General features: G+C 41.5%; 2 protein-coding genes across 4 annotated transcripts in view; one reads left to right on the top strand and one right to left on the bottom strand.

Annotated features, from left to right (window-relative positions):
* The window catches only part of macrod2 (mono-ADP ribosylhydrolase 2), a 394,808-nt gene that overhangs the window by 315,029 nt on the left and 56,427 nt on the right, over positions 1–23,352 (bottom strand). The gene's annotated exons all lie outside the window — the stretch shown is intronic.
* On the top strand, positions 1,476–11,869 carry flrt3 (fibronectin leucine rich transmembrane 3). The gene is made up of 3 exons (XM_085800744.1): positions 1,476–1,758; positions 7,041–7,753; positions 8,687–11,869. Exon 3 carries the CDS (start codon positions 8,729–8,731, stop codon positions 10,679–10,681), a length of 1,953 nt encoding a protein of 650 aa, XP_085656870.1. The 5' UTR covers positions 1,476–1,758; positions 7,041–7,753; positions 8,687–8,728; the 3' UTR covers positions 10,682–11,869.

Below are 23,352 nucleotides of genomic sequence, written 5' to 3'. Positions count from 1 at the left end.
ACAGTGATTGGTGTGTTATTAGTTACAGTAAAATTATCTTTTCATGAATGTAACTTAGATGACAATGTGACTATTCCAAGACAAATTCATCCACAAATGAACACTTCCTTCCTGGCCACTGTAGTTTATTGACAAAAGGTGTTGTTTGCTTCTTTTACTGTCATTAATTATTGCAGAGCAGCTGCTCTCCTAAAACAGAAAATACGATACATTTCGGCTGGATATTTTACTAACCTCAGAACAAGTGAATAATACTTCTTCAGTGGACCTGCTTGTTTACTGAAAAATGAATGCACACCCTCCAGGCATTCCTAACAGAGGAGCATAACAAGAAGTAGTATGGGCAATAGTGAATGACATGTAAGAGAAAAGTATCCACATTACACGGACAGCTGCATACGTCACACAGCTCTGATCGCTGACCCACTGGCATCAACAGGAAGCTGATAGTCAGCAGCAGATAAACAGAGCTGCTCCACTGCAGCTCAGTGCAGCAGGCTGTGGTGTCTGCCCTGTCAGGTAGCCAGAGGGGGAGACACTGGAGATGACGCAGAGCAGGAGAGTGTCGGCTGGGTCATATCTGCTGTACAACTCTTTCACTAACAGGGTGACTCACTGTTGCTTTAGGTCTGGTAGGGAGCAAACCCACTGTTTGGCTTCATTTAAACATGGAACCAGAGAGGGCCAAACAGAAAGCAGGAGGGGGTTGAGGTATGTCAGAGTGACTCACATGTCTGTCATGAATCAATAAACAGACACACGCTGCATCTATATAGACACTCAGAGAAATATATTCAGGAATTAGCACCGCAACAACATTATCAAACATGAATTACCTGTTAGAGAGACTGCGTGGTACATACTTCACACAAAAGAAAAGGCAAACTTAATGTCAAAATTTCACATCAATGAAAGCGGCTTTGGTTGACGACTGTTAAACACTGAGTTTCAATCTTCCTCTCAGAAAGGAAAAATTATTCAGTGTATATAAAAAGACCACCTGCGACTTAGATAGCTGATAAATCACAACATATAATAAAGCCCCTGATGCAAAACCCAAATTATAAATTATTCTGACTCATCTCAAACAAATATGCAAATGATAAGAGCTAACAACACCAACACAACGCCTTAAAGAAAACATTCCATGTAAAACGCAGCATGTCCCTCTCCCTCGCCAACATGCACAAACACACTGTACATTTCCACTTTTTGTCCACTCTCTCTTTTTCTGCCACTGAGCATTGCTTCCCATACAGTGACTACTCACTCATCTTAAGTGCACACATCTGACAAGGATGTGAGTGCCCTTCTCCTTTCCTCCACTCCCCCTAGTGTATCCATTTAACACTGCAACTTCCCTGTGCATCTCCCAAACAGAGAGAGAGAGAGAGAGAGAGAGAGAGAGAGAGAGACCCCTCCTCCAGATGACATCAGTGCTCTATTGAAGCAAAGCTAGAGGCAAACACAACTCCACATTTGTATTGAGATCTACCCGTGCACCTATGTCCTTCCACAGCCTACAGATTGCGTGTGTGTGTTTGAGGGGGGGTCACCAGCAAACACAGCAGTGCTGCTACAGATAAACTCTTAATAGCTCTAACCTAGTGAGTGAGAGGAGCTTTTTTTTGGATCTGAATTTAAATCCTCATAGCCTGGATTGGATTATTATTTTTTATCCCCGTTGTGAACCCCACTTTAAGAGGATACCTGTTACTTTCCTTTTTTTTTTTTTTTTTTTTTTGGTTGATTATAGAGGTAAGTGTGTTTTTCCTGGTACACTCCCGTTGGGAATGCATCTTTTTCATCTTTTTGGATCTTCTATCTGGCAGAAGGAATTTAAAGTCATGAGGAATCCTCAGGAGTTGCTTGTAATTAGTTACCGTGTTTTCCCTTTCTTTAATTTCAATCACTTGGCCCAGCCGAAAAATTGGAGTTTCTGTGAGGTGGTAGTCTCGCAGGGTTAGAGACGCTTTGAGCGGCAGTAACGCAGAGCCCGTCAGTGCACTTTCCCTGTCGAATAGCCAAATTCAGCTCTACCCCGAGTTTATGCGAGGCAAATCATTCTGCTCAACCGGACAGATGAAAATCTGACCAAAAGAGACTGCTCATCCGTCTCGTTATCTCAAGCATCTCTCGTGTCTCCAACTTGCTGCCTCGATCCTCTGCTGACTCCCTCGTTATTCTGCGTGTCTAACAGAGACCACAAACACCAGATCTGTTTTCTCTCCGCCGTTTTCCCACTCCTGTCCGTAGAGATGAAGCTCTCTTGGCCACACGTTCAATTTCCTTCTCGGTCACATTCATATTCTGGCTCAGTAGTTTCATGTCAAAACACATGTGAAAGCATTCGGAGAGCAACAGGGACGTTTCAAATCTCCTCGTGCCTCAATTCAGCTTTCGATATTCTTAAAGCAGTGGGAAAATAAACTGATGTAAATACGCAGACTTGATAGGATTAGGGGACTGTGTGATTTAGTCTCGGTGTCGCAGCCTGAGAAGACACCCCGGCGTGCAGCTGAAATTGCAGCGCAGATCCCGCGGAGTTGGACATGAAGGGGCAGCTGGAGAAACTCCGCTAAATGCGTCTCCAGCGTCACTGTCTGCACTGCTCGCAGCCCACAGCTCCTATGCATGTCCTACCACAATGAAATTGACTGTGTGCGACTGTAAGCTCGTCTTTCGATCACACGGACGTCAACCCTGAGAAAAAAAACAAAAAACAAAAAAACAACACCAAACGATGTGGGAGCTATTTTCTGCAGGGGCGCAGTCAGGAAGGTCCCCCCAAAATGCACTAAATAAAATCCATCGAAGTTTGACATGCACCAGTTCGCACACAAGCAGCGGCTCATTTCACGTAACACGACATAGCCTACTGTATCCTACGTTACCACAGCAGCCTCAAACAAATATCTGACATTAGTCTGCAGTTGCAGCCCCGTTGTGACTGTCGTGTTAATAAGCCTCCAGAAATAAACGCCGCTTATATTAAAATAATACTTTCTCCTCATTTAGGAGCTCCACTCCAGTGTAAATCTGCGATGCGCATGAATCAAAGTCTTCGTGTTCGTTTCTCTCCACACAGACCTGATATTTATCCCTTTAGATCAGTGCAACAAATTGGGCCTTGCAGTACTCACGCACTGTATTTAAGCTGTGTGTTTTGGTGGCAACACAAGGCCAGTGACTGTTTTTAATCCAATTCACCACAGCCAGTTATCTCCATGAGATGATAGGGTCATCTAGGCTTTAAACAATGACTGATACACACAGCCTACAGCTGGATTTCAGTAAATTATGTTTAGTAGAGGCGAACCTGGTCAGTGCTCGTTGCTCAGTATGTTTGAGAGACAAAAAAATAAATAGCCTGTTAAACATGGCAGACATGAGGACAGACCCAATTGTCTTCACTGATGACTGCCTGAGGCACAAGTCCCCAGTCAATTGCTTTCAGAGGGAATTCACATTGCAGATTAACAACTAACCAGGTCACTACAGACAGAATCTTCTGCTGGCAGAAACAGTGAAGCATAAAATGAGTGACATGTGAGGAAAAAGGCAATAATAAGACATTCATTATTACCAAGACACTTTTCAGATTCAACACTGTACTTTGACGAGGCCTATTTCACTTCAGTTCATTTTATTTAGCCATAAACCAGTATCTTTTTCTCTTTTTTTTTTAAATCTATGCTTTGACAGAAAATTTATTTAGGAGTGGTTACTAAAAGTAAAGGTGTAAACATGGCTGCAAAGCATAAACACTGCAGGAAAAACCTTTGCAAGCGATATGACTCAGGAAAAATCTGTAGTGCCTACCACCCCCATGTGGGGAAAAACCACTGCAGCTGCTACAGATCTCTCCTTTCAGGCCGTTACAAAAGAGAGACCCCGTCTGTCCCAGGCCTCTCTATGTTCTTAATGGGCCAGCAAATGTATCATCCGTTCAGTCCATCTAAAGACAGTGCCAGGGGGCCACATACCAAATCTGTGAAAGTATGAGAGATTTTTGACCATTTTCTATTTGCCTGAAACGTGTTCTGTGTTCGTGTCAAGTCAGATGTGACCATGAATGTTCCATTGTGTGTCAGCACCACAGCAGGCCGCTGCCTGGTGGCCTGACATACAACTTACTTACATGTGAATGAATGGCAGACACACGTTTTCAGAGCACAAGAAAATTACAAAAGCTCACCTCAGTTAAGAGCATAAAAAACATGTAACAAAAAAAAAAATCGAAATACAAGAAATTAGCCTACAGAGACACTCGTTTTTGCTTCCGTATCAGGTTAGTTAAGTCCACTTATCTAGCTGATCCTACAACTATAAACAGGACAGATTTGAGTGTTTTGTTAAAACCCTGCAAATTGTGCAATGGCAAACAAAAAATGTACCAAAATATGGAAAAATAAAAGACACAACAACTATGTTGTGTGCAATCAATCACAATTCAAAAACTATATTACAAATTTGAAGGAATAATCAACAGCAGATACAAACAGCATTGATTTCCCAATGGAGAACTCTACTGTGGTTCAAAATTAATTCAAGGCTCATGAATAATTTAACAGTCAGCCATAACTACTTCTACAGCTCTTTCCCCCTAAATGCAGCCCATGTAATATTATTCTGTATTTACGGAACTAAAAGTCATTATAATCTGCAATACTTGACAGGCATGAAATTGTTTCTATTTGAGATTTTCCAAAGCCTCTCTCGTGCAGTGTATGACTAGGGGGCACAAAGTCTTAGGCTCTGTTATTGCTGACTAAATGTGCATTTATGCGTGTTGAGCGCACAATGGCTATCGGTGTCCAGCTTTGTGTGAGCCTCCCACGCTCTCCACTGAAAGGTAACAAGCTGTACACACACACACACACAATTTTACCAGGATGCTCAATTTAACTTTGCCAGTTCAGATTAAATGAAGCAGAAGCCACTTTGACTGCTAAAGAAATCTCCTGTCTGGCCAGCGGAGCTTATTAGAACGATGGAGAAAGACATCCATCACTAAAAATGTTTAACTCGGCCCCTGCTGCTCTCAAAATGATGGTGTGCACATGAACATAGTATGTACGCGTTTGTAGGTTTGCATGAGTACCTAATATTTGTAAATGCAATAGATAAATCTTGCAAAAATGAACTGTGTTAAGTAGAGGGATTTCTAAATTGCCTGAATAAAAACATTTTAATACCTAAACCCCCTCTGCTGAGGCTTCAAGGTCCACATGCTTGCCTTGTAGCAAACAATAGAGAGGGGCCACTCTCCTGAAATCCGATGAGCGTGGAAAAAGAAAAGGAGAAAAAAAGTAGCAAAGCATCTATGCCGACTGTGCTCCTCATAAAATACGCAAGATGTGCTTAGTTCAAAGCAGACTTCTGATAAATCATCTACAATATAACAAACACACCGAAGCCAATGACACAATATGCTACACTTTTTGTTCTGCCTATATTTACACAAGCGTTCATAAATGAATAACCATGTACTTGGCTCCTTTTACAGAACACATACAGAGTCTGGCCTTTCAGCAGGTGATAGAGGGACTGACCAGAACTGTTGCAACAGATCATATATGGGCCCATTTATGAAAAAAAAAAACACTCTTGCCAACATTTAAAGCTTGTTACTCTGAACACAGATAGTTCTCACTGGGTTTTCATGTTAAGACAGAAATGCAGAGACAATTACCTTCTTCTATGTAATGTTAAGAACTCGGGGATTCAAATCAAGACTACATACTTAACAATATTCAGAGGATGGAGAACTTTACAAAATGAGGTGAAAGGGGCTATTTAAAATTGAAATAGCTTGACTAAGTGCTGCATTAAAAGTTCATTCCAACAGACAGATAGCACATATCCCTCCATCATTCTGCCATTTTATAAAACTCCATTACTGAATTTCATCCTTTTTTCCCTTGTCAGACTCCTTTATTCCAGAAGTTGGTAGAGGTCACATCTGGTGCTTTTTCCCCAGACTCTAATCTACTACTAATGTAATACTGGACCGAGGGCCCGTGTTTAGATGGAAGAGAAAGGAGGGGGGCGTTATTATTAGACAGCATCTCAGGAGTTGTAATCGAGTTACAAGCCTCTCAATTCCCTAATCTTCGCCTTGTCATGGACTACAACTGTTAAATGGCTGGGCCCTTTGTTCCTAATTTACCTTTCCATGTTTTACAGCACTCCGTGGCTGCCAGCAGGTCACATGGCTGGTTACATATAAGAACACAAAGCTATTGTGCTGTAAGAGGAAACATAACATTTTGTTACGCAAAGGAAATTCTATTTTTACAAACAGAAGTAGCTGTCAGGGTGTAAGAGAGGCTGGGGTTGGGGTTAGGGGTCACAAAGAGGAGTTGGGAGTGGCAGATGTATGCAATAGTCTTCTCCTCCATACGCAATTCAAATGGTCCTCATTTGTAATTTGTTTTTTTTTTACAACAATGTGAGCAATTCACTAAGTACCAACTGGATCTGTTTTTTCTCTCGCATGTGGAATCTGGAAAGGCCCCATTTCTAAACCAGCACAGACAGCATTTTTTTTTTTTAATCGCAGAACTAGTTCTCTTGTAAAACGCCGAAGGCTCAGCTAAGCGGTGAACTGGACAGAGAAGGGCATAGGGGCTCCACCCTCAGCCATTGTGTTGGGGCCTATATCACTGTTGTCTTTCGTATGCAAAGACATTCTTTCTTGTATCACCATAGAAAAGAAACGTGGCCTATTAAAGTAATGGGCTGCAAAAGGTCAACAGGCTAAATCAGAGCCTCAAAGAAAGGGCATTTCAAAATAGGTATTCACAATGTAATAGAAGTCAAAGTTCAGTATAAAACATTCCTAGACTTATTGATTTCTCCAGAAATCAAGTCTTATAATAAAATTAATTTAATTTCACAATTACACCTGGTAGTGATCTGAATGTAAAATAAATAACTGCTATTGAACTTGAGACATTGCTGTATTGTTACTTAGTCATGATATTGTAATAGCTGAATTTGGGCACTAAATATGTTTGTCTCTGCTTATTTTTCAGAACACGATCCCAGGTGTGTGGAGGGCGCAGTATGAGTCAAGCTGCAGATGTGTGAAGGAGTCTGGGCCCAGAAGGATAAGCACCTTGCCCTGTTTTGCCCCTTCGAAGAGAAGAGAACACTGGTTATCTGCTTCAGGAAAGGGGACCAAAGCCCTGGATTAATGTGTATACAGCCTCGACGAGGGAGCAAAGGATTCTGGGTTACCTGTAGACCTGGAGTACACGAGTGAACAGGCCTGGATTGAGCCTGTGGCACAGGGGATTGGCATGGCTCAGACCAGCTTTGTGTCAACTCATCATGCCTGTCGGGCCTGATTGCAGAGCCTTTGATAAAGCTCAGCCCGTCCTCACACGGATCACTATACAACAACCAAAAAATCTAATTTGCGGTTATGGCTGTTGAGCTTGACAATTTCAACACCCATTAGGATTTTTAATATTACCTGAGAGGGCATGCTTTGTCAGTGAGAGGGGATGCTTTTTCTACAGGCTTATCTGCCATGGTAAAGGCATTGAAAGCATGAGCCTCTGACAACACAGAGGAGGTCATCGTCCAAACAAGGATCAGCTCAGCAAACACTGACCAGGTCAGGATATCACTAGAACCCCCTTGGACAAACTTTTCCTTTCAGACAGGATAAGAGCAAATTCAAGAGGAAATCTTGATTGGATTTTTGGTGGCTGGAAAGGATTTACCACGTCGTATAATTCAGGTATGACAAATACGGATGGCTTTGCTTCTTTTCACTTCGCTGACCAGACCACAATCTCTAATGAGACGTGCAGGAAGAGGTCATGGCAGGAATGCATAATTAAAGCAATAAATCAGTATTAGCCTGATTAAAGGGGAACTACACACTGATAGTGAAGAATGAGACAGACAACCAGTTGGCACCTTCTGTTTTCATTTGAAGGCTACTGGCTGTATGTTTGTGAAAAAAATGAAATTCAGTATCTTCTTCTAAATGTTCTAAATGTAAAACAAAACATGCACAAATTTCATTCGATACACTCAGATAAATGACTCACAGAAACATGTCCTTCTTGCATCTTAATACGCTTAAGACTTTATCAACCCTTTTTCTGTGAAATATTTCTATCCTATCTTGTAAGAAGCCAGTTAAAGCCAAATATTTGAATGGTAAAAGGCACAGGAAATAATCCAAAAGGATTTAGGAGCATGTCAGTTCCACAACAGTTCATCGACAAAGCCTGACTTTGTTCACCCTCCTGGTCTGTCGTGATGAAAGGCAGTCTTTGGGTACAGAAATGTGTAAAACAACCAGGGAATGTTATTATATTTCACAAGTCAGTGCCTAAACGGACAGAGATTCAAGTCACAGTTTTTAGAAGCTGAAGAAAATCCTTATCAAATGCAGGTTCGTTTTTAAACTTATAAGCGCAGGACATCTATAAACCTTTAGATGATGTAAAGTTACCTCGGAAGCCAAGCAGTTTATCTTAATAAACAACTGTCTCGTAATCCAAAAGATCAATTCTTATCAATTTATTGGAGAAATATGAAATAAATTATTTCAGGAGTTATAGCAGGCAGCATTCTAAACACCCAGAAATTGTGAGAACAAGAATTTGGCTCTCCTTTAAAGGTCTTGTGTATTAAATGTACCCTTCTGTCTTCTCCCCAGGGCCTCTTGAGTGATTAGACTGCCAGACGACACAGCTTCAAGATGGTGCATCAGTGCAAGATCTTTATCCTCTTCCTCATCAGGGTTGGGCTCTTGCTTGGTCTTGCTAACCCCCTGGTGACCTCCGCCTCCTGTCCCTCAGCCTGCCGCTGTGATGGGACCTTCATCTACTGTAATGACCGTGGCCTGACTTCCATCCCTACTGGTATGCCCCAGGATGCTACAGTTCTCTTTCTGCAAAACAATCGCATTAAGAGCTCCGGCATTCCTGCAGAGCTCGGCAGGCTCACCTATGTGGAGAAGATCTACCTTTACTGCAACAATCTGGATGAGTTCCCTACCAACCTTCCTCTTGGGCTAAAAGAGCTCCACCTTCAGGAGAACAACGTTCGGATGATTACTCATTCCTCTTTAGCTCAAATTCCCTTCATTGAGGAGCTGCATCTTGATGATAACTCTGTATCAGCAGTCAGCATCGAGGAGGGGGCATTCAGAGACAGTAATCACCTCAGACTGCTTTTCCTCTCCAGAAACCACCTAAGCACCATCCCTTCAGGCCTACCCATGAGCATTGAGGAGCTGCGCTTTGATGACAACCGCATCTCCTCCATCTCAGAACAGTCACTGCAAGATCTCATCAACCTAAAGCGACTAATCCTGGATGGTAACCTGCTGAACAACCGTGGGATTGGGGAGATGGCTTTCATAAACCTAATCAACTTGACTGAGCTCTCACTAGTGAGGAACTCCCTGACATCGCCGCCAGCCAACTTGCCGGGCACCAGTTTGGAAAAGCTGCACCTACAAGATAATCACATTAATCGGGTCCCACCAGGGGCTTTTGCCTTCCTTAGGCAGTTGTATCGCCTGGACCTGTCTGGTAACAACCTGAGCAGCCTCCCACAGGGTGTATTTGAAGACCTGGACAATCTTACACAGCTCCTGCTACGCAACAACCCCTGGCAATGCACTTGCAGGATGAAATGGGTGCGTGACTGGTTGCGGTCGTTGCCTTCTAAGGTGAATGTACGCGGCTTCATGTGCCAGGGTCCTGATAAGGTGAAAGGCATGGCAATTAAAGACCTGACTACAGACATGTTTGGCTGCTCAGATTCAGAACTCATCCCCACACATGAGACAAGCACAGTCTCCAACACTTTGCGCCCCACACAGCCCCAGTGGCCCTTGTTTGTGACTAAAAGGCCTATAGTAAAAGGGCCTGACTTTGGTAAAAATTACCATAGCACTACCACCTCTTCAGGCAGAAAGATTATCACCATCAGCGTGAAGTCAAGTAGCGCAGATGCAATACACATATCATGGAGGGTGTCACAACCCATGACTGCCCTGCGGCTTAGCTGGCTAAAGCTGGGACACAGCCCTGCCTTTGGTTCCATCACTGAAACCATTGTGCAGGGAGAGAGGAAGGAGTACCTGCTCACAGCTCTGGAGCCAGAATCTTCCTACAGGATATGCATGGTTCCCATGGAGACCAGCAACATTTACCTGTCAGATGAGACCCCCGTGTGCATAGAGACAGAGACTGGTTCTCACAAATCATACAACCCAACTACAACTTTAAACAGAGAGCAGGAGAAAGAGCCTTACAAAAATTCTAGTCTGCCTTTGGCTGCTATAATCGGAGGGGCTGTGGCTCTCTTAGCAATAATCATGTTGGCACTGGTGTGCTGGTATGTTCACAGGAACGGGTCACTGTTTTCGAGGAACTGCACCTACAACAAGGGACGTCGGAGAAAGGATGACTATGCTGAGGCTGGCACTAAGAAGGACAACTCTATCCTCGAAATACGAGAGACTTCTTTTCAGATGATACCTATAAATCACCTGCCTGTGACCAAGGAGGAGTTTATGATACACACAATTTTCCCACCTAATGGCCTGAGTTTATACAAAAGCCCACATAGCGAGAACAGTATTAACAACAGGAGCTACAGAGACAGTGGAATACCAGATTCAGACCATTCCCATTCATGATATTTCGCATGGACATTCATGATGAGTGCATTACTTATACAGAGTGGCAAGACTTTCACAAAACACTGGATCTATAAGACTAAGGAAGCAATGTTCTGTACATTTGCCATATAATTTATATTTAAGGACATTTTATGAAGACGGAGAACGTTCCAGTTGCAGGCCATCACTGAATCATCAGTGGGTATTGTAACTAACTGCAATTCTATATTTTAGGGATTTGTAGTAATTTGTACTGTATTTCCTTTGCTTAAGGTTATCGACCAACTAAAAGAAACTCTGTGTTCTACTGAGATATGATGACTTGTCAACTGTGAAAGTGGGTTTTCATTGCTGTGTTGAACAATCAGACTTTAGAAAACCTTGTAGTATAAGCACAGGTCATTCTTTTAACTTTGTGGCCGTCTGAAAAACAAAAAGGCAAAAAAAAAGACGTGACATAAACTAAGGCACAGTTGATCCACTAATTTGCAAAGCAGGCATGTTGCCCTCTAAAAGACTGAGAAGTCGGTAGCTGTCTCCACATACTGCAGTACAGACCAAGAGCCTTGCTCGTATTCACCTGGTATTGATTACAAATAACTAAAGATGAGGTGCCATGCTTTATTTCTCTGCTTTGTTCAGTGTGTGATTTTTTTCTGTTTGCAAGGAGAAACACAGTAAAACAGCCCAAGCAAGGTTCCAGTGTTACGATAGGAGCGTAGGCCACAGCACAGGGCAGATAAAGCACACCAACCTGAAGGAGTTCTCTGCTCCTCAAAAAAAGAAGACTGGACAGGCTGACACAGAGGACCCCCCACTATCTCTATTTGTACAAGCCAACAAAGGCCAAATGACAATGGCGGCATTCTTTAGTACCATGTACCATACGTCATTCTAGTCACCAGGCCAAAAAGACAAAACATGTTGGCTTTCATTAGACTTACCAGAGGATCAGCAACTCCTTGTTAATGAGTATTATTTTGTATTATTTTTCAAATGAACACACTTTTATGTTGCCACAATTTGAAGTTAACTGTTCTTTACAATTGAAAACCAAAGTGCATTGTATGCCCTTTGGCCAGTCTTGTATGTGCCTTGATCCAATGCTTATTGTATTTAGCTTTTTAAGAAACCAGTGACTTTTTTTCATACACACTTGAATATGAAAATATTGGTCATATTACAGAATAAAAGTGGACAAAAATAGTTTTGCTCTTTCTTACCCAATGCAAAATTATACGTCTATTGTTCCTTTCAATTACTATCATCCCATCATGCTTTGCTGTCATTGCTCAATTTAGTTTTTGCTACTCAAGAGAATTTTATCTTTGCACAAATGTGAACTGCCCTGGAGTAAAAGAGACGGCTACAGGCAGCGTGTTTTATTCACTCATATCTCAAATTACTGTCTAGGCACACAATCTAAAAACATGCTTGGAGATGAAAATATAACCTATTGCATATTTATCCTTTTCAAAAATCTAAACTCTAAGGCTGTAGCTCATAGCCTTAAAACCACAACTCCCCTTTCAAGACTCTTTAACAATAACTCAGATACTGTTCTTGAAACCCAGTTTTCCACTCCATGAGCAGTCTGCGGAGCAACATCTGCTTGGGGCTGCTGTTGTTCTTTCGTGCGGTGAAGCCATGTGTGACTTATCCGATCGGCCAGAGAGAGAAATATCACAGTAGCGTAGAAATGGGGCTGTTGAGAGATTGGACTCTAGGGTTTGATGAACCTCTCAGGCACCAGGGGCAACAGAAAACTAATGACGAGCCACCATATGGAGGGTGGTACAGACAGACCCTGCTGGGGATGCCCGTCCCTGCAGAGGACAGAGTATATATACAGTGCTCTGGGCTCCAAGCGGCACATTTAATGACATGGTTGGGTTTCAGTCAGGCAAGGGCCCATGAAAAGGTACACATACAAAAGTAGTGAAATAGCCTGTTACCCCATTTTACAAATGCATCCAACAGAATATCTCATGAAAGCTAACAGAGTTAATGCATTTCAGATGATACTCAGACTCTTGCACTGACCATACTCCTACACAAAAGCACATAAAAGAATTCAGTATGGATCACACAAAAAAAATATTGCATACCCACTTTCACACACCCACAAGCTTTTAACACAGTGAAAGCTTTAATTACAGTAAGGGGAGCCGCTAAAAGCTGCACAAGTGATCCAAACCTTAAGTATACACTAACCCTGCACCAAACACTAAATATATAGCACATTAACTTGGAATTAAAGTAAACAGCAGATCTTCTTTTAGAATACTGAATAGTAATAGTTTCCATATGAGGGCTGACAACTATTTTTTTGTTCTTTACTGTTTGGCTTTAATTATTTAATTTGATTAAAGAATCTTGAGGGGGAAAGGAAAGAGAAATGTTTATAAATTCTGGTAAATTGGTAAAAAAAAAAATATATAGGCTATATATATATTTTTTTTTTTTTTTTTCTTTTGTGCTGACATGAGCAAAGTATCCTCATAAGAGATTGTATTTATCATGGTGGACTTACACACAAACATAAATGAAACAATATAATGTTCAACTATGTGGTTTTAGGTAAGTTAAACTAAAGGCTGTACACTTTTTTTATAGTCAGATGAGCTGAGAATGAATAGGCAGAGATCTCTCTCGACTCTGAAAAATTATGAGAGGTTGAAAAATGTTTTTCTTCATGAGCACCTCAACAGTAACTGCAAGTATTACTTACAGTATATATTAGATCATGCCTATCTATGTCTATCTATTAGATCACTTTTGATACATACAGTATCTATTAGATCATGTTCATTTCTTAGGAGAAAATGATCTTTTATGTGTCATTGTTGGCCGTTTGGAATAAGTAAATTATTCACATGGGATTGTAGTGATTGAAGTATGTTGACCGCTTCAAAGCTCTGAAAAGGAGCATGCTGCTCTCACATATTCTCTCACCTGTGTGATAAATTATAGTTTAGCTAAATGCTGAAAGGAGCATGCTATTGTTGTGACTTTCACTGAGAGTAATACATTAAACGGAGCTGCTTTGTGCATTTTGGCTGACCCAAGTATGAGGCAAAATTGATGAACCAGACTGCTGAAGACCCTGTGTGACCTCACTTATCACTCATGACCCTTAACCCATCAGTCCCTTTACACAATTCCTTAATCACTCTCATGTTCTCACTGGGGTCAGACAAGTCTTTAAACAACACAAGATGCTACAAGCATTTGTCTCCTGTGTGACACACACAGAACCTAATTATGTTTGTCTTTTATGTAACCCACAGATTAAAACTAATGGGGGCAGCTGCACTGTCTGCCCCAGGCTGCTGTTATTCCTATTGTAATGTACTGGTCAGGCAGCCGGTCACATTTGCATTCCTATAGATGCTCGTATCAAAGCACTCCTGGATGACCTCATTGTGGCCAGTAGCTGGGCACGGTTTTTCTCCGTCAGCACCATTAAATCAAAAAAAGCACAGGCCATGTGACCCTTTGACTGATTAGAGGTCAGTGAAGTCAGGTCATACTCAGTTCAAGGAGTTCAAGAGATGAAAAACGGATGCATATCAGCGCCAGCAAAATAGAGCCAGTTATCGGAGACTCTGATAGGCAACCTGTCCACCATGAGGATGCTCTGCTCAGGAGAAACCCCCTGGCATTCATTACAGAGCATTCTTTGAGGGAACGGCAGAAATTATGGGGAAAAACACTTTGAAGAAAAGGTCAGATGTTTAGCTAATAGCTTAATTGCCCTCAGAACCATACAGCCGGCTCACAGCATAAGGTTAAGCCAATGAGTTGATAAAGAGAGAGACAATTTGATTTTTTTCTTTGCTTTTTTCAGGTGAGATGGAGGCTAGGGTGCAATTAGTCATAATGTGCAGTCAAAGGAGATGTATTCATCTTATTATACTGAACATTGTGTTCTAAGGGAGGGTTTAACATTGAATACAAACTCATTGTTTTCCAACTCTTGTAAAAAGAAAAGTTTGCTTCATCAACACATAGACCAGTATGCCAAAAACAACCACACACTCAACATTAATAAAAATGGAGCTTGCTGTTCCCTCTCCCTCACATCCTGTTGCACACAGCTTGCACATCAAACAGACCCATGATTTAATGGCTTCGAAATGCTGAGCAGAGCAGTGCTGAGGTCAGACGCCAAACCAAGGCTCAGGGCCTCCCACAAAGTCTGCAGGTTTGCCAGGACATAAAATTTGCATCAAGTGTATATTTGTGGGTGTGGGTGTGAGTGAGATGCAAAAAAAAGTAAAGTACCTACTGATGTTGATCTTGATGTGAAGTACTTGCTATTTATATTTATACATTGGCATCGTGTGTACGGTTCACTCACACACATCTGAACCTCTTTGCCTTTTTACATTTATACTTCAAATGTTCTGTTATCAATTTAAACTTGCATGTGGAAGTCTAGGTGTGGGAAATATAGATCAAGGAGGTATCCTCAAGAACTCTGACAGTTATTTGACTATTCTTATATATCCCTAAACTCTTCACACACATTCACAATTGCATCTGAAGAGACCCATCCACATACAGACACAAGGCTTCATGTGCTAGTGTGTTGCAGCTATGTGTAATTATACATATTATAACCGTTGTGATTACTTGGGCATTCATGTGAACCAGTGCATACTGTCCACACATAATTAGCACAAACAGATAATTATACTGATTGATATGTAAAGCAGAGTCACCGTCATCTCCCGTCCTTCATACAGTTGTCCCAAGACTGCCATGTGACTTTGTGCTCTTTTACAGTTACAACAGACTGTGCTTGTGACTGAAAGTGACAGAGGTGAAAACTGTGTGTCCAATGAGAGACGTGTCAGTGTGAGTGATGTGCTCCTGTGTGGGGGTGTTGTCCTCTCCCCTCTGTCTCTGACCAGCTCCCCCCATCCACCAGGCCAGGACCCTCTCCATCTCTTCACATTACTCAGTGACCTGAAACCACGGGGACAAAAAAAAATCTAACCAGCTCCTCCATCTTCTTAATGAATCCAATTTTTTGCCTGAGAGCACAAGGCGTGCACATACATCCATGGCAACTCTAAATTATCTGACATTAATACAAATTAACAAGAGCCACCGCCATCAAGACTGTGCCACCCCAAATAGCAGACAATGACAGTGCATCTATATCATTGTATGAAGACAGCAACTTATTCTACACCCCAAAATGCAGAGTCAATAATCTCATTTAAAACAAGCTATAACCAAAACAAAAGCAGAGCGCTGGTTGGTGTCTGTGCCATTACACTATGAATTATACACAATATGTTATGAAAATATCTATATAATTGACTCGGCTCTATGGCAGCCATTAATTCCTGTCCTCCATTAAGTGGTTTAAATGATCTTGTAAGAGGCCATACATCTCCTGATGCCCTTTATGAGATCAACACCACGTCCCCCTTAGAACTTAATCGACCCTCAGTCCCATTTGTCCATGAAGTCTGATGCAGGGGAATAATTATTTTATCCCTAAAGGTTCTGAAGGGTCCAACTTGTCCATTACCCCCAGCAGATCTGCAGCTCTGCAGTGGGAGGCCAAAGCTCCTCTTCGATCCATTCTCCTCTCTCATTTATGTTAAGCCAGCTTTAAATGTCAGTACAGTATTTGCATGCCAGTGTGGCTCTGTCTGCAGCTCATTATTTTCAGATGTTGACAGCCTAATCGCATGCAAGTTTAGCCCACTTTGCTAACCTAATGGTTGTTACAGCCAAGTCATACTGAACAGCAAGCCAAAGTTTTTATCTGCTGTGTTTGTCTACAGCTGTCTTATTCACTTTACTTTCAGGAGGAAAACACTGAAAACACAGCAAGTTTGCATAATCAACTCATCGGTAATGATGGGAAACAAGCCATGCTGACCATCAAATAGGACTGTCTTAACCAAGCCTTCCACATATCACCAATGTAACAAGAAGATCAGTTTATATTACATCAATTAAATGCTGAGACTTTGATTCTCCTGCTCACACACTTGACTTTGGTCTCCCAAGATGTTTTGAGGATGAAGACTGAGCAGGGCAGAACTCTACCTCAGCAGGTCTGAAATTATCCTTTTGACAGTCTGACCTTCAGGCAAAAGCTCAGTCCATCTCTCCAGAGAAGTCTACCATACCACTCATTCACTCAGACAGCCACCTCCACACTACAGCCAGTGCTAACACATTTACCTTTGCTCAACGTTAGCAATGTTTTGGTACTTCTCCAAGAGATGCAGAATTCAGCAATGTCAGCGCCTTTTAGGCTTGTAAATACAATCTGTCACCATTTATCAGGGCACCAGAAGGAGAACGCAGACACTTCAAGGCCTCATTATGTTGCTGTACTCAAGCACCTTGACATAAGATCAGTGCAGTGCAGCAAAAGCAGTAACATCCCTGACCCAGTGTAGGCCAACAAAAGGCTGTTAACATCTCATGTGGAGTTGGTGTACTTACATAGTTCTAGTCAGTTACCAAACTCTTGGAAAAAAGTTGGTGGAGCTGACATCAGAGGGTTTAAAGACGTGAACACACTAAGCGGGCCATCTCCCGCTTTCAGAAGTGTGGAAAAATGACAGCAGTGTCATCCTGTAACTATACAAGTTCTGCACACAACGCCGCAGTAGGTTGAGAGACTGCAGTCAGAGAAAGCCCTCCCAACTGCAGCATCCCAACACATGCAGTCAAAAACATAGAAAAAAGTTAGGAGGAAAAAGTTTGGGGGAGAAGCCACCAATGGGCAGGGCAGGGTGGTGGGATGTGGGATTAATTAAAAGCTGCTGTCACTGTGGTGTGCGAGTGACACGCAGCCACACGATTACGGAGATCTCTGTGTGAGAAGAATCTGCTCCCACAACTCATTTCCTCCCCACTGAGGGGGGAGTAAAATGGGACCGTCTGTTGTACAAAATACCAAGTAAGAGAGAACCATTTTTCATTCAGAGGAATTTGAGAATCCAAAAGGAAGGAAAAAGCAGGGGATAGGGGAAGAAGGATGAGGAGAAATTCCTTTGTTTTTGAATAAAAGTCTGCTGAATCTATTTCAATCGAGTGGTACACTGGGCTGGTGGGAGGGGAGGTCAAAGGATCTAAGCCACTGTAATCCTAAGCTTGCAGCTGCTTAAAACCTGCTCAAGTTAACAGGGTGATGTGTGTGTGTCTATAGACACTATCACAGTCATGCAGCTTAAGCTAACATCTGGCAATGTTACCATATACTTTCCACTTATTTCTTGGAATGTTCAACAATTACTTTGTAGTGAGCTATATATTGAAACAATTGTCAAATCAAAAAATACCACAGCACAACACATGTACACAACTCTTGATTATTTATTATCACGGTCAAATATTATGTGGCTGCAGCACCTAAAATGTCAAGATTTCCTGCTTTTCTCTGTTTTATGTCAAAAACATAGATTTTTCCAGTTTTGGACTAGTGGTCAACTAAAACAATCAACTTGAAAATGTAACAAATTCTTAATTAATAAATCAAAAATATATTCAATAAGATAAATGGATAATCACAACAATTATCAGATGCATATATTAATCCACAGTATAAAGTACAGTATAAATTCTCCTCATCACTCCTAAAAAAATTCATGCAAAACTCATTCATTAAATGGTTTTGTACACGAATTTAAGCTGCAATAAGCTGTCAAATTTATTCATGGTGGGTTTAATATAGGTAGCACTGAAAACAATTTGTCCTTGTATAGAGAAGCAAGTAAAGCAATGTTGAAATGTATAATAAATAGTTCACCTTCTCCTTACATTCAGACAAAGCAGCCAGCTGACATCTACAGTATGCATGCCATGTTTATTCTCGCACTTCTGTCTGCATTTCTTTAAAGAGTTTAATTGCAGTGGATGTAGTTGTAGTTGAAAGACATCCCACCTGCTCTTAGTGTTGTCAGAGTGAGACATACAGCAGTCAGGTTGGAGTGCTAAAGGTTACACCACAGCCACATTTGTCATTAGCAACAATTCTTATTTAAGGTGATATCTGTGGTGAAAACAGGATACTGTAGATGAGGAAGACAGCAATTGTGCTTATTAATTCACACTTCTCGCTTCCTGTTAAAAGGCAGATAGATCTGAAAACACTCTGGGAGTTTGGAAAATCAGCAGCTATGCTTGTACCTGATCTCAGTTTGGTAGCTGTTTCATCAGGGAAAAATAATCACACTCACTAAATGATACCTGCTTTTTTCTCCACTTGTGAGACTGCTTTCACCACCACCTAACAAACCAAAGATCATGAGCACCTCACAAATTAAAGCTCTTCAGGAGTCAGATGAAAATTTAATATAACCAGAAGCTTTAAGGCTACTAATTATTCATCTCCTTTAATATGCAGACATTTCATTTAAACAAAAACTTAGGCAGAAGAGGAAAGTTTCCAGTTTCCGAAAACACTGCTGGGAACGCTGGCAGGCCCATTCTTCATTTTCTAATTATGCTGGATTATTATTAGCTAGAGACACAACTGACAAAGAAGACATACATTGATGGAAGGAGCGCACTAATGAAATCAGGAGATGCCAGGAAATTCATGTTGAGCAGCTGATGTTACTATAAAATGATTTCACTGTTTGTGGTGAAGAAGCCAACTCCAGGCTGGAAAAAACAAAAAAATACTGAATCTTCCATTATTTTGAAAGATTTTACTATGTTATTTATTTTTTACAAATGACAATGCTGAGCTTGAGGCAGACACACTCTTTATACATACATCTGTCTACTGCATATTTCCTGGGTTTCAGGCCAGCAGCATAAGGCCAAATGTTCCCAGACTGGTGCTAATGTGACATGGGTGATGGCTTTGTGTAGAGTCACCAGAAGTTGTCAATGGCACCACGAGCTTGGTCATTAATCACTGAGTTGCCCGGTTGTGTGCATACATGACACGAGGGCAGGGTCGCAATGGAAGGGGGTTGAGCCCTGTAACATGGACTCTTGCCCCAGGAGCCCCTATGGACTTGAATGAAGAGGTCCCACCCATTCACAGTTACCAGGTCACTAATCAAATTATGTTGATAGCCGGGGATAGCACACAGGACAACTGAATTCATCCCTCACCTCCATTGTCTCTCTGCTGGGGCATCACTGGGGTCTGGGATAAATAAGTGACCCCCTTTTCTTTCTTAATTTATTTGAATCCCTTGAAATGAATAGCATGCCTTGTGAGAGAGGCATGAATTAAACACAACGAGAGTGGGTGATCTGGAACCTCTGACGACATAGTTGTCACTGCAAGACAAACTATGCAAATGCAAATCATCAGCATTGAGCCAGATGGTCATAGTTTTGGGCAAATTCAGGGATAAATAATGTCTCCCATTATAAATATGGCTAATGTGTTATAGGACTACACATGGAAAAAGGGATGCTGAGGAGAGATCTGTCCATCCATCACTGGAGGTGATCATTTGGTTTTATGTCCCCTGAGGCGACTAAACAAAGCAGCCCCTCCACCAGGCTCTGTGTGCATGTGGACACTTACATGTGTGTATGTCATTCATGCATGTACCACAGCCTTCAAGTGTTTCAGTGCCTTTGGTGTGTAGCATTTTAATTAATCCCATGATGACAGAGTGGCTCTGGCAGGTTATGTATGTCTTAGGGCTAGGGTGAGAGGTAGTGAGGAGAGAGGAACATGACAGTGGGGTTAATGCCAAACCCACCCAAAGGCACAACACAGCGAGCAGCAGGTCCACTCTTGGACAGGTGCTCCTTCTGGGGTCATCCGCCAACTCCCTAAGCACACAAAGCAGCCGTCTGTCACCACAAATCCAACCCACATGGCCAGGAACGGAGAAACACATGGCCAGAGTTGACTTTGGTAAATGTTATGAATTTTTAATGAGTACAAGAAAACCAAACATTTACTTATATTTTAGCCTTTTCTATAACAATTAAGAAATGCACCAGTTGGTGGCTTGCGCGTATTGCCTGTTCGTTTCCCTGGCTCCTGGTCTTGTCCTGAGGTGCAGTTAATTTGAGCAGCTTTAATGTGTATTTGACAGAGCGTAGAAGATGTATTATCACCATTGGTTTCTTTGCTTAGTGAAATTTGTCATTTCAATGACCATTTGGGCTCACACAAAGTGTGATTTGAATATAAAGTTGGCCATACATTTACACCATCTAAAGAAATCCTTGAGAAATGCAAATTTTCTTTGAGGATGATTAATTGAAACTTTTAATGTGGTGGACATTGTTTCATGCCCTGGAGTGGGCCAGGGTGGGTGACTGCTCACTTCTGCGGTGAAACTGTGGGCTGGCTTGTCCATGCCAAATCATGTCTGACCACAATACTAACTACTGTGAAGGTGAACAGTGTGGCCATGTCCCAATCAGAAAATTGTATTTCAGAGTCAAAATGAGAACCTCTTTAATCGATAAGTGCAATAAATGCGGAGGAATTTGTCTTGGTGACAAATTTCTCTGTGTGGAGATATGAGAAATTTGTTGTGCTGAAAAAAACGTTTTCACAGCACAGACACACAGTGCGAGGTCAGGGATCTCATCCACTATGGACCTATGAACAACAACATTAACCTTACTCTGAAGTGTCTCTGCCCTTTTGTTATGCTTTATCTGCGCATCAGTGCCACAATTACAACTTAGTGCATGAATGCCATTACCATTTTTCTCCCAAATACATTGGGTGCTTAAATGTATAACACCTGCCCTCTAGCCCTCAAGGCTGTGGTTTGGCTGGCCTTTAGTCCCAGACTGTGCAATGAGGCCAGACACTATGACAAAAAATACATCAGTATTATAGGGCACATGGCAACATTCCAAGAGATTGCCAATCAGCAGGACAGATGGCAGAAGTATTGACTCGAAGCTCAACCGCGACAAAGGGCGTCATTGGATGCTTGTCATTTAAGAGACAGCAATTAGCAGATTTTATAGCAGATCACAAAGGCTGGTGAAAACGAGCATGGTTCCTCACCTGGCTAATAAGTGTGACACAGAGTGGGGCTTTTTTTTTGTTCTCAGGCTTAGGTGCTTGAGTTATAGCAATATAGTGAGAGTGCCTCTGCCATGCTACCAGCACAAGGTGATGGCAGTATTACAGTATGCATGAAACACACATGAAAAAGGTAGAGGCCAAGCATAAGATGGACAGAGAGCAGATAAGAAAAGAAAAGAAATTGTCAGAAAGGGAAATTGACATGGTGACAGCCTATCAAACAAATTGAGTGTAAAAATAAAGAGGTTAATTAGTGCATCAGAGAGATGCGCCACAGAGACTGGAGAAAATCAACAAATTGCAATTCATCCAATTTTGGAGTGAAAATTAAATTGCAATAATTTCCTGCAAATAAAACAAGACTAGTTTTTACAGTGTATAACCACAACATATTTCTACAAGAGGACAATCAGCAGAACTGATCAAGTTGCTTGTTGTTGATGTCCTACTGGGTAGCCAATAAATAATGTGTAAACTCATAGCAACTCTTGTGAAGGTTGTGTGGATGTTTAGAGGGTTAGGTTATGGTTGTGATATGTTATGTGGAAAGGATACAGAATTTCTTTTTTTCCAATGTTGACAGGAACACTAAATTAGTGGTTGGACAGTTGATGGTAAGTTACAGCTACTCTACCAAGAAAAGTCCTAAAGTTTTACCACTTTCATAATGTCTATTATGTCCAACCAGACTATTGCCCATCTTTTCAAATCAAACTATACAGAGCGGCGTTTCTTTCTTTGATGGTAAAAAAAAACAGAGAGGAGATCTAGTATTCAAATAGAGGCAGTTTAGTTTTACAGCCATGCACAGGTTCACTCCATGACTCTACCTGTCAATGAGAGAGACTAGTACAGCCTATCATGGATGTTTGTGTACATGCATTCTGCGTGGGTGTTTGTGTGAAATACACGAGCACGCACTCAGCTTGCAGAAAGAAGATGACAATAGATGCTAACTGATAAGCGCAGTTGTGGATACTGTTACAAACACACAACACAAATCTGAAAATGGCTGCAATACAGTACTTATACCTTTGAAAACACACATGTTATGTGCCCAATGAGCAAAGAGTGATACATTAAAACAAGAAGTAATAGAAAAAACCACATGTCCCTAGTGATGGTCATTTTGACTGCACCCTCCAGGCATGCACACATCAAAATGTTAAGCTGGTAATACATTAAACTCTAGGGGTTTATCTCACCACTAGGAGTTCGCCTAAATGGCAAGTTCCTAGCTAAGAGTTCCCTCTTTTATCCCTCTATTATTCCTCTTTGTTTTGACCTACTCAAGGAGCTGCTGAGATCAACTTTTACCAGAGTAAAAAGAGATCTCAGCTAAAAGAAACAGCTGACCTTGTTTCTATGGATGACATTGTGCTTCATGAGTGTACTCACTGCTCAATGCTTTCAATGACTGATTCATAATTCATCATAATAATCTAAGAGTAATGAAACATATAATTACTGCTGCCATATTCACTATTAAGCTGTTGTGTTATTTGAGAACAAGTGATAATTGTAGCACCAGCTGCACCAAGTAGTTTGGTGAAGCTGGATGCATTATAACAATACACTTTCACAGTCTTACTAAAAACTACTGTGTGCATCTGTTATGTGCAAACCTCTAATGAATATTCCCTGTTCAAATTTTGTAACCCACTCAGAATAATGCAAC

This window comes from Trachurus japonicus, chromosome 15, assembly GCF_045865225.1.
Source record: "Trachurus japonicus isolate A0001 chromosome 15, Traja_1.0".
Lineage (NCBI taxonomy): Eukaryota > Metazoa > Chordata > Actinopteri > Carangiformes > Carangidae > Trachurus > Trachurus japonicus.
This window is presented reverse-complemented; position numbering and strand designations above follow the sequence as displayed.